This window comes from Coloeus monedula, assembly GCF_965178545.1.
Source record: "Coloeus monedula genome assembly, chromosome: 1".
Classification (NCBI taxonomy): domain Eukaryota; kingdom Metazoa; phylum Chordata; class Aves; order Passeriformes; family Corvidae; genus Coloeus; species Coloeus monedula.
Genome location: NC_138781.1, coordinates 59282555 through 59295147, shown reverse-complemented (window position 1 = coordinate 59295147; position 12593 = coordinate 59282555). Strand labels below are relative to the sequence as shown.

Below are 12593 nucleotides of genomic sequence, written 5' to 3'. Positions count from 1 at the left end.
GTAATTTTGTCCCTTCTTTGTAGAGAAGATAGTTTTACTGGTATTTCCATTTTGACTGGAAGGATTGGAGATATTTGAGTTATTACAGCTGTCTCTTTCTATTCTGCCCTTGGTCTCCACTTCCAAGTGGGCTAGTGATCTGTACCAGTCAAATGCTGGCCTCTAACACAGCACTCTAAACTTCTGAGTTTCAGTGGTCAGAATAGAAATTACCAAAAATTTTGAAAAATAGTTTCAAGTAAGGAATCTTTTTATCCAAGAAGGAAGGAGAGGATAGCAATTGCGAAAACAATCTCTAGTAAAAGGGAATGAGGTGTGTTGATTCTGCTTAGATGACTGTCCTTTTGGTGTCTTTGGAATTCTGCCTACTTCACTCCTGTTCATGAGAAGACTCATGAAAGTGGATTGTTCTTTCTGTAGGATCATCCTCATTCTCACTTTCTTTAGTAATCAGGATTTGTAAGGAGTGCTTACAGGACCACTTCTTACAAATGTCAGGCGTCATTCTACTACCATTCTGTGCTACTGTAATTGCACCTGAATCCTGGAATAAAACTTCTATTGCTTCTAATTTTGGAGGAAGGCAACCATGCTTATCCCTTGGGGGTGAACATATATTAAAGCAAAGATAATTAATGATGATGAAGAAGAAAATGTGTCTTGCAGGAGGTTCCTATTTTATGGCGACCTTCACTATACTCTAGAGAAACTGCTTCTTGTAGAGGACTAGGCATCCAGCTCGAGGGGAGTTGTTGATAGGAGAGGTCTTCTGCTGGCCTCCTGAAGCTTTCAGGGTAGACTTATCTTCACAGCTTTTGAAAACATAACATGGAATAAGAATGAAAGAAATTGTCAATGCAGTACTTAAGTATAATGTACTGTACTATACTGTAATCCCACAAGGAATCCCGTAGTATTTAGTATGCTGGCTTTAGGAGGAGCCACATAAGGTGTTTCCAGTTTTGTCAGCAAATACGCCTTTTAGTTGTCTGCTGCCAGTTTTTGCCTGTAGCTTTCAATACTTCTCTCTGAGATGCTTCTTCTGAGATCCTTCAGTTTCTAGCAGTCAAAACAAAAAAGTCTTAGGAAATACAGATTGGTCTTGACCATAAATGGGAAAGTATATGCCTTGTGCCACTGTCCTACAGCTGCTCAGCCCATAATAGTAGAGATCTCTGCAGCACTCTTGGTGGCACAGTAATATGAGCTGGGATAAAGAGGGCTTGTCGGGGTTTGACACTGACTAGAAGCCAGGCACCCATGAAAAGCTATTCACTCATTTTCCTCTGCTATAGCTAAGCAGGGGAGGGGAAAAAATGAAGGCCTCATGGCTGAGGTAAGGTTTAGGGGAAAAACACTCTAAGGCAAAACTGGTTCACAACTTAAACAGTATAAAGAAGATTTATTATTAACCAAATTAAAAGTAAAAAAGGTAATGAGAGCTAAAATAAACCTTTAGAACACTTACTTTCTTCCCAGCCCCTCCCTCTTTCCCGCTGACTGTGCAAGGAGACAAAACTTGAGGTTTTTGGTCAGTTGTTCACTTCCTAGAAATCTGTCCTCAGTATGCTTAGGGAAAAGAGTTTCTTTCTTCTGCTGTGCCATGGGATCCTTCCCACGGGAGAGAGTTCTCTGCAAATTTTCTAGCATGGTCTTAATTTTCAGGAATAGCAGCCCTGCCCGACCTGCTGTAACATGAGTCCCTCCACTGAATGGTGCAGCCATCCCAAAACTGAACATCATGAGTCGTTTTAGTTCATGGGGTTTAGTCTTTTAAGGAGAAGCTGTTCTAGTTCGGAAGCAAGGGCTCTCTCTGTCTCTGGAAGAAAGGGTCTGCTCTCTTTCTTCGAGTTCCTCACTAGATTACAGCTTTTCAGCATCCACGTGCTCCAGCGCGGGCACTGTTCCTCATGGGCTGCAAGTGGATCTCTGCATCCCCCCATGCACTTCATGAATTACAGGGAAGCAATTTGTTGTATCATAGTCCTTGCCACGGCTTGCAGAAGAATCTCAGTTCCAACGCCTGAAGCACTTCTCCCTCCTTCTTTTGCACTGACCTTAGTGTCCCCATGTTGTTCTCCTCACCTTTGACTTTTCTCTGACTCGGGAGAGAATTGGCATCCGTTCTCAAGTTCTATCAATTGAAAAGTTTTTACAGAGTTCTACAACGCTGAAAGGTTGATCCTGTCTGGGCTTCACATTGGGGAACTGCTTGCCATGCCCCTTGCTGCTGGCCACATGGTCCCCGCCGGCACCATGCGGGCCATGCCGGCCACCAGCTCCACTCAGCACCTCTCCTCATGGGGGGCACCAAAAAATGAAAAGTTGCTGCTGCCCCTGCTCTTCTGTCCACAGCATGGCTGGTTACAAGTGGCTAAGCAAGTAAAGTTCATTGCAAGCTATGCTGAGATGGCAGCGGCCGTGCCGCCCTGGCCGTGCAGTTTTGGCCGCGACCCCGCCCCCGGCCACATGGGCGCTCCTGGCACTGATCCTGGCCACATGGTCTTGGCTGCATGGCTTCTCGTGTTGCCGGGATGACCCCCCGGTGACGCGGCCCCAACCACCATACCGGGAAGGGCCCCGGCAGCCGCTTCTCCACCCCTTGGAGGGGAGGAAGAAGAAGAGCTTCCTGCGTTTTTTGGGGTTTTTTTCTTTCTTAAATATGTCGTCAGAGAGCCGTTGCCAACTTCTCTAATTGGGCTAGCAACTTGCCCATTGTCAGAGCCTTCAGCAATTGGCTCTGTGCTGGACATAGTAGAAGCTTCAAGCAGCTTCTGCCCCCACCAAAAACCAGGCTGTTAAACCAACACAGGGGTATGAATAGGCATTAAATACTGAAAAGAATAGACATGCATTAGGTTTGCATTTCTAAACTGTCAAGACAGTCTGTAATTTGGGTCATTTCAGTTTGTGAAAATTCTTTTAATTGTGCATTATGATGGTTAACATAAGAAGTGTTCAACCCAATTGAAGGTGAACTGAGGTGTGCCTGTCATTGCGCTGCAATTGTCTTGTCATAGGTATAGTTTCCTGTTTGCAATCCCTTCTGCTTCCATAACATGAAATTATCATGAATCTTGGTCAGATTTCTTAATAGTGAAGAATAGTTCTAAAATCACAGTTTTATTAATTTACCAGCACTGAATTGATTGAGAGAAAGTGTTAATCAGGGGGGTTTTTTTAATATCTATATATCAATATAAAAATATATATCTCTTCTCTAGGACCCCTTTTGTGTTCAGTAGTGCTCTCAGACTCATACTCTTAATAGCAAGATGTGTACTGAATTGGGGAAAAATGTTCATTAATGTTACTTTTCTTACACTTTACTGTTCTTCCTTTACTGCTAACCAGGACCCTCCTGAAACACAGAAACAAGAGAACTACTATATATAAAATAACAGCTTGAAGAATAATGTCCTGATATCTAGGTATTATCAACTTTAAATAAATAAATTAGATTATTCTGGTTTATATAACACTGGTTTATTCTGGATGTGAGGCAACACTAAATTGGTCTTCTACAAAACACGTAAACTCAGGAGAGGATAGTGAAAAGGAAAGTACAGGTGGTGCTTTTGTGTGAGGTAATTATGTTTTCCTCACCAATTTCCCTCTCTTAACACTTTTCTCAGTTTAGATATGGTGCAGACTGTCTATACTCTAGCTGTATGTCTTATAACAGGGCATATGATAATAGAAAAATTGGAATTTTAACATTTGGCTTTGCTTCAATAAAAAGTTGGAGCCTTTTCAAATGAAATACCATGGCTGTGTTGATGTTGATACTGTATAAAATGTATTTTTATTAACCTGTTTTTTCACTGCCTCTGAGTAAGTAGAAAACTTAATTTATTTGCAGCTGTGGTAAGAAACAGAGCAGAAGAATTTATTCTAGGCTTGCAGATTAGGTCTTTTATTTATTTCAAGTCTTTTTAATATTTTTTTAATCTACAGATGGCAATAGCGGTTGGAGATGTCCAGCTTGTCAGAATGCTTCTGTGCAAGTTCCTAAAACTTACACTTGTTTCTGTGGTGAGTTTCTCACTTGCTTTTGCAAAGAAAAACAGTTTTGTCATTATGATTCTATTTTGTTAATATGAATTTCAATATTGGTGCTTGTTTGCTTACATACCTGGAACTCCATTTTTTTTTAGTTTTATTGACACTGGAAGGTGGCTGCACAGAGAATCACACATATGCCACTTGAAAAATAAAAAGAAAGAAATACTAAGTCCCACATGGTAAATATTTTCATATCATTATGTAAAAATAGTGGCTTTTATGAAATGATGATAGATTTTGGCTGGTATCTTCAAAGCTTTCTTTCTGTAGAAGGAATGGAATAACCTGAATGTGTTATGTCTTTCTTTGTGGCAAGATACACCAAAATAATATACAACTTAAGGATACAGCTGCCTAAACCTTTAAATTGATACAGCAATTTTGTGATTTATGTTGTTCAGGGACACATAGAGCTTAAATAGGAAATAATATTCAGGCTTTTCAGACTTCTATGTAGATAAGTGTTTAATAAAAAAGGTAAATGGCATGAGTACAGCATTCACCAAGCCATAAATATAAAACAAAAAGGAGATATTAATTATTTTACTTAATTGCATTGATGTCAATAACTTTTGTTTGGAATCTACACTTCTGTAATCTGTATTGTTTAAATCAGAGTCACTGGAAACTTTCACCTCACTTTCTAGAAAATAGAATGTTCTGAAGTTGAGACAGAAACTTTGTCAGTAAACTTGCCATAAAAGAGATAGATTTGCTAAAATAGGAGAGTTTTATCATTTTACCTAAATGTGTCAGTGAATCAGTTAGAAACAGTGCAATGCAGTTAAGACAGAGTTTTTGTATGACAGTTGTGAAATCTTATGAGTAGAGGGATAATAATTCCGTTAGAATGAACTGACCATGAATGTAAATTACACCAAATGAAAATTAGACTTTTTAAGACAAGACATCTGTCTGTTAAACAGAAAGAAATTCTCCTGAGCCTAAAGACCGTTTCATGGTTTAGGAGATCTATGGTAAGAACCTTAAATTGTCTGCAGAATTATTACTTATGGAGCACCATGGAGTAACATAAGAGTTTAATCTTCTGTAGATAATTTTACATTAATGATGCTTAATTTGGACATCATCAGTTGCTTATGCAAAGCTATCTTATATTTGATGCAAGGTGCTAATTATGTACTGAATTTGGTTAAGTGTGATTTTTTTTTTCACACTTTCATGAGGAAATTCTGAGCTTATTTTTCTTCTGAAGCTTCTGATTTTTGGGACTTCCCTGGGTATTCAATTAGTTTAATTGAAACTCAGGTGAATAAGTGCTATCTGTAGCATTTATTCATATTTTCCTAACTTAATACTTGTAGCATATACATAGGTATATTAAAGAGTTAAAATTATGTAATTATGTCACCAAAAATGTATTTTCTTGCTGCTTTTGATTGTCACAACTCAAATTTGTAACACTGGCTCAGTTGCTTGACTGTTAATTTAATTCCTCGCTTGCCAAGAGAGTGTTAATGATGGCAGCTAACCTTAACCCTGATGATCATCTCATGCACTTAGAGCTGTGAGATTTGACGGTAGCATCTCAGATTAGTTAGAATATGGTTTAGTACTTATCTGAAATACAGAATACTTGAAACTAACATACCTCTTGTTTAAGACTTCTGCTTCATTCATGAAAATTCATCAACTTTTAATATTTAGATTAGTGTAGAGTCTGCTTCTTTTTATAGAAGTGACTTTCATAATTTGCCCACTCATTTAATTCCCTATTCCCCATTACCATACCAGGTAGATCTTACTTTCTGGGAGTCGTATCTTTTTACTTTTTCCTTTTTTTTTCTCTCTGCTGCGTTGAGACAGCAAGGGAGTTTCACCCTTCAGTTTTCGTAGGTACTGTGCAGCCTGACCAACTATAGGGGGCTTTTAGTTTTCATGTATTTTATCAGTTTAATTTAATGTAAAGTATCAGCTACCTGCATGTCTGCTGATTGAGAGTACAGAAGGAAAGACTCTTCTGGAGCTTGATCTTCCAATGGTACATTCTTTTAAAGAAGTTGAGTATATATCAGTACAGAAAAATGTAAACATTTGTGTAATTTTTTTGTCAAAGAAGACTACTTGCCAGTATTTAAAATACCACTTTTTCTCTTTGGTATGATATTTTTCACAAGTGCAGTCTGGTACTCAAAGCAATAAATATCTTTTTGTCTTTGACGTGGTTTAGGTAAGGTGCATAATCCTGAATGGAATAGAAATGAAATCCCACATAGCTGTGGGGAACTTTGTGGAAAGAAGAGGCAGTGTTTGGACTGCCCGCATCTTTGTAACATGTAAGTAAATGTCTATCATATAAGCATTGAAACGATTTAGAGAAAATTTCTAAAGACTGTATTTGCTTATTTTTTTGACTCCAGGATATGCTTAGAGATTTAGAACCTATAGAGGTTTATAGTTGAGTTGAAGGAAATGGAGGCTATTTGTGTTTGTATGTGTAAAGTGAGTTCATATGAGAGCATGAACAGGAGGTCTACAAGAGTTGTAGCAATATTTCTGTCATATTTTAGGAACTGAACCAGCTGTCTGACTTGGTTTCAAGAATTTTCATTGAAGTAGAGAAATAATAGTGTCTGAAAGTAACTCTGAGCAAGTTCAATGGTCCACCAGATGTTTTAGGTGCTGCTATTCATGTAATAATGTGTGAGTATCTTAATTTGAGATCAGTGGTACTTGGTTAAACTGAAAGACGACTTCTTTCCTTTATTTCTTTTTCTTGTTTTTCGCTTGTAAACTATTGAGGGTAAAAGGGTATTTGCATTTCTTTATTTGTTGAGACCATCAGATAGTTTATCCAGAATCCCTCATGGAGATTTTAATCAGTATATATAACTCAGATTGGTTTTGCTAACATTTAGTGGTATAATTCAGTGAAGAGAGGCAAAGGAGAGCACCTCTGTTTCCAATTTTGGATGTTTTACATTAGATTTTTTTTAGTAGTGTAGTAGCATTGCTAAGATTAACACCATTACATGATCTTTTTCAATGTATAAATATGCTTGCTAGTCAGAAACGTAACTTATATTTTGTTACATAGCTTCAATTTCCATGTATAGAAGTTGGTCCTTAATATCTGTTCATGTTTCTGGTTTTGGAAATTTTTAATAGAAGCAGTTGTTTCTGTTCTTGGTACACAGTCAAAAACTTCAGTCATTCCAACAAATATATTGTCATCTGGCACTTATTCCAAGATTTGCTAAAGCTCGGAACTTTACTAGAACTTTACTCTGAACTTTTTATTTAATAATTTCAAATATATTGTAACATTTTACTGAATGTCAGAATAATTCTTTAATACTTCTTTCCCGTACATGAAAATGTTGTATTAGATTTCTTTTCTGTACTAGATCTGATTTATATTTATGTATTATGTATTTATGCACAAAGATTTGTATTATATTTCATATAAGTGTCATAGGTGTTTTCTTAATTTATAGAATGATGCTAGATCAGATCAACTTTTCAGACTATACTTGATGTAGCTGATACCCTGAACAGAACTGTGATTCTCTTGGAGACCAGCTGCAGGCCTTCATCTTGGGAGGCATATGTTCATGGACATATTTTTTGCCCAATCAGAAATAAGCAGACTTCTTAACCACTTTGAGAACTTCCTGACTGCAAACTTCTGTGTGTGTCTCTGTGCTGAATGAAATTTGAATTTCAGTCTTAACTGCTGTTGTATGGATCAAGTATATCCTAGAACTGTAGCCATACTGTAGCTTCTGCCTAAACTAAATTGTACCAGAGATTTTAGCACGTGTATAGGTAGGGATGCATAGAGAATACTTAGTTCTAAAGTCAGAAGTTTGATTTCAAAGCATTAGTTTTTGCATTACTACAATTTTTCTGTTCATATTAACAAGAGGTCAGAAAACTGCCTCAGAAACACACATTGTCAAAACTTTGAGAAGTCTGGAAATTAATTGTGCGATACTGTTCTAACAAAAGGCATCTTGCATAAGACTCTAGTCTACTATTACCGTTATTTACAACTTTAAAATATTTGTGATCAGTATAAATTGCTGTTGTGTGATACAGTATCATCAGAAAGTGTGCCAGGAATGGGGTTATGGAAGAAACCTTAACATTGCTTGAATATGAGAGTGTTGAGAGAAATAATAGACCAGGTAAAAAACTTAACATGACAAGACTTCTGAAGATGGTGGGCCTTCTCACTTTTCCAAATTATGACCTAGATCATAGTATTTTGAATTTATATCTACTTTAATCTGATTGCTAAATTTATAAGTTGGCATCCAGCCTTTAGAATCCTACATGGATTCCTGAGAATTAAAGTCAAGGTAGTGAAATATATAGTGCAGTCCTTTTACAAGAGGTTTTCTTGTAAGATTGGTTATCTTGTATGTTGCAGAAAGCATGTTAATTCTCATTGTCTGAAGTTCCACAATACAGTTTTAATTAATTCCATAGTTTTGCTTTCTTGCTGCTTTCCTGTGTACCCATCCAGTTCTGCTTTTTTCCCTCCATTTCTTTGTGCCTGCTCTGGTGCTTTTCCAACTCTTCACTGTGTCATAAAACTGACCTATCAAAAGATGGAGGGTTGTAGTGGTTTTGGTAATTTGTTTTTTGGATTTGCTTTATGTGATGGGGGGGTTTTCATTGTTTTGAATTCATTTATTGTGCAATTGCTTGGCTTTACTGTTAGAGCTGGCATAGGCTGAGTGATAGATTAGGCCTTATTGTCAGCTGGGAGGAGCAGTAGAGGAAGAAAGGAAGACAGACCACTGTTGACGAACTGAGGCATGACTCAACTATATAGCGTATGACTGTAGTAACTGGTGTACTAATTAGTACTTGTAGTTACTGTCCTTGAGGAATTTAGTAGTTACCATGTAACTGGGTAGTCTGTGTTTATGGGCTTTTCTGGTGTTTCTGGGTTTTTTCTTTTTCTTTGGCTAGGATGTCTATGCTGGTCAGTCCTGGCCAATAATAATTGCTCCAAATCAGAGCTGCTGTTTTTACAAATGAAAGGAACTGGGAGCTGGCTGAGCAAGAGTGCACATAAAATAGTTAAGTATAATTTCACAGACCTGGGCTTGTCTGTACCCAACTAAGGTCTTACATGCAGATAGGGAATATCTCGTGTTTCTTGAAGTAGGAGGTAAGATATGGTAATCATGTAATGGACTGGAATTGATGACACTCACAGGAAACTTCTCTTGATGGTAAGAAAAAAAACTGAGGCAGACTTGCTGTGTCTCCCATGTGTTACCTTACAGGAAGAGGAGCAACACCTCTTACTGGTGGCACTAGAAGTGCTGAGTTCAAAGATAAAACCACCAGCTCAAAGGAAGAAATTAACAGAGAAGGTTTTCTCTTTAATGTGTTTAAGATCACCAAGGAAATAAATACATTAATAGTTTGGACATAAGATGATTGTTTTGGTTATTATCAGTGATGAGCACAGTTGAGTTGATGCATGTTTGCTGGTGAAATGGTGAAATGCAAAATATCAAATGTGTCAGTAGCATAGTTGATTTGTTAATAGTACAGTTAATTTGACAGCAGCAGGAGTACAGTTTTTCCTTCAACATTAGTGATCTTTGAGACTGATACAACTGTCATAATCAAATAATTTTTTCTTGTGTTAAGACTGCTTTCATACCCTGCAGGAGTGAGTGTAGGAGTCCTGTAGGAGTTCTGATAATGCACTTAGGGTTGGGTTATGCTGGATTGTGTCTCTGGGAGTGTAATAAAGCTAAATTTAACTTTGCTTTTTTGACTTACTTTTAAGTCTGTGCCACCCAGGACCTTGCCCTTCGTGCCCAGCCTTTGTGACAAAAACTTGTGAATGTGGACAAACAAGGTGAGAGTGCTTCCACTATGCAAACAAATTTTAGTTATTATAAACAAACAAAAGAACAGTTTAAAATTTTATATATTAATTTTTTTCTTTCTTGCAGTTTATTCAAAATATGCTGAACAAAGTTCAATCTGAGCATTAACTTTTATTTGTGGTTAAAATAATTTGGAGAATTCTATATTTTGAAAAAATGCAGTTACTTTGAATTTATCAAGAAAGAAAGTCAAAATAACAAACAAAGACTTGTCAGTTTATGATACATGTAGCTGAATTGTCTGAGCAGTCTGTGAACTGGTTCGATTTTGAAATCCTGTACTAGTATTTATTCATTTTATTTGCTAGAAGACTCAGAAAAAGTACTAGAAAAAGGTTCACATCTTTTCTGTCTGAGTAGAATGAGGTCTTGAATTACTTAATTCCAGAAATAATTTCAAAAATAACACATGCTTTTCTCAGAAACTGTACAGAGAAGTCTGTAGTGTATTCCAGACTTGAAGGCTATCTCTTCCTTGCATGTTTGGTGCATATAGTGTCATTGCCAATAGCAATATGGGGTACTACCTATACTATGTGTGATCTCTTATAATCAGTTGGCCTGAATCTTTAGAATCCCTTTTTCTAGTTACCTAGAACTGATTCTGTGTAATAAATTGTTTGCCTAAGCTTGTTTACAGAACCAAAACAGACATAAACCAATTTCAGTGTTAGCATTCTTGCTCTGGAAAAAAGATTTTTCAGACTTTCACAATTATTTGTCAGTTTGAATCTAGTAGTACACAATTTTTCAGAAGAAGGTACTGCAATTTCTGTGGCAGTATTTGTAGGTAAAAGCACTTCGTCTTCAGCAGAAAAACGGATTGGTTGTATATTACTGAATTATATCTTCCGTAGTAATATCACCTCTTTATTGTTTTGGGGGGTTGTTTTTTTGTTTGGGTTTTGTTTGTTTTGTTGTTGTTTTTCTGACTCCTTCTTTCATTTAAAAGTTTAATAGATGCAAAACCCTTCGTTTTATTATTTTTTCCAGATGTTACCTACTTCACCAGATTACTGGTTTTTGTGATACTACACTTGATACTTAAAACTTGCTTCAAAATAGCATTATTTCATATGTACTGTATAAGCATCCAGGGTATATGGCATGGCATCACTGATGTTAGGATGTTTTAAAATTACTATTTCAAATAGACCTTTTACAGCCATTGTATGAGCCATCCAGAGTTGAAAAAATAGGAGAATTGATTTTGTCCCATTTTTTGACAATTTAATTAAAAACTCAGTTATTTTCATAGACTGCTGACCCACTGTTAAGGCCCATATCCCTATCTTCATTGTGCTCAATGGATTTAGGATTGTTTAAGTCTTCAGAAAGATGTCTGGATTAGAAATATCTGCTTTTCTGACAATGCATACATGAGTTTATACATTAGGTTCCAAGTTTTAGTGTCACTTTGGGTTGTTTTCCCCTATTTTCATCCCAGGAAAAATTCTGTAGACTAACTGCTGTGATAGGTGTTTTACTTTAGTGAGGTGGAAGAGGGGAAGCAAGGGGAAAACTAGTGTTATTTCCTGAAGACTTTCATTAGTAAATTATGGTGCCTTTCGAAGACTTTGGCATTTTACTGAAAATGTATTTCCCTTTTTATTAAATACTGTGTAGATGTCAAGGTAGCTGACAGGCTATGGTGTCATTTCTCTGCAGTCATTCAGTTCGCTGTGGCCAATCAACAAAAATTCATTGTTCTAATGTATGTGGAAATACTTTAAACTGTGGAAAGCACAGCTGTACTCAAGTGTGCCATGCAGGAAAATGTTCACCTTGCCAGTTAACAGTACAACAAGGTAAGTACTGAAATGCTTTACGGATATCCACCCTATACAATTAAAACAAGACGGTGAAAAAAACCAGTACCAAGAGGCAAGTGCCAGTTTTTACTTAACACAACCAAAATCTATCGTTGGAATCCTGCCGTGATGATTAGGCTGTTGGAGCATGTGCCTTATTAGGACAGGCTGGTGATACTGGACTTAGTTAGCTTGAGAAGGCTGAGTAGTGGCATTTCAGTAGCTAATAGGTAATTTAAGAAGGCAGAGATAGGCTATGCATATGTGCAGGATGAAAGACAATGGGCTTAAATTCCTTGTAACTAGCTGTAAGGAAAACATCTTTTCTTGGGGGTTTTCAAGACCCAACTGACTAAAACACTGAGTAATGTGGTCTGATCTCATTGCTTTTAGGTAAGGGCTTGGACTAACTAATCTTTCTTACCTGAATTGTCCTCTGATCCTACTGATCATAGTATACTACACTGATCCTACTATAATTATAAGAATTAATTAGACAGTACATGGAAGAAGAATAGAAAAAAGGTATAGGAAAACACATTACAACAAGCTTCTCTTGATTTCTGTTAAAATTTTCTAAATCTGATCTTGAATGGAAATTAAATTAACTATGTATGCCAGTATATAAATAATTTTATAGAACAGTTTATACAGAAAATGGCAAGTTAATTTTCTCAACTTTTAAGGTAATAATTAACTTATATATACTGCTTTAATAAATAAACTTTTTGTGCACATAGTATTGCTTTATCAAAACAAATAATGCTGGAATTCCAACTTACGTAGGACAAAAACCCTTCATTGATGAAGTAAATCTAAAGAGGAGCAACTTCTT

General features: G+C 36.7%; 1 protein-coding gene across 3 annotated transcripts in view; it reads left to right on the top strand.

The window, feature by feature from the left end:
• NFX1 (nuclear transcription factor, X-box binding 1) overlaps positions 1-12593 on the top strand; it is a 103336-nt gene that overhangs the window by 48860 nt on the left and 41883 nt on the right. For all 3 annotated transcript variants that reach the window (XM_082291204.1, XM_082291203.1, XM_082291202.1), the window contains 4 exons: positions 3958-4035; positions 6257-6362; positions 9845-9916; positions 11616-11755. In XM_082291204.1, coding sequence (XP_082147330.1) covers positions 3958-4035; positions 6257-6362; positions 9845-9916; positions 11616-11755 — 396 coding nt within the window. The remainder of the gene's footprint in view (positions 1-3957; positions 4036-6256; positions 6363-9844; positions 9917-11615; positions 11756-12593) is intronic.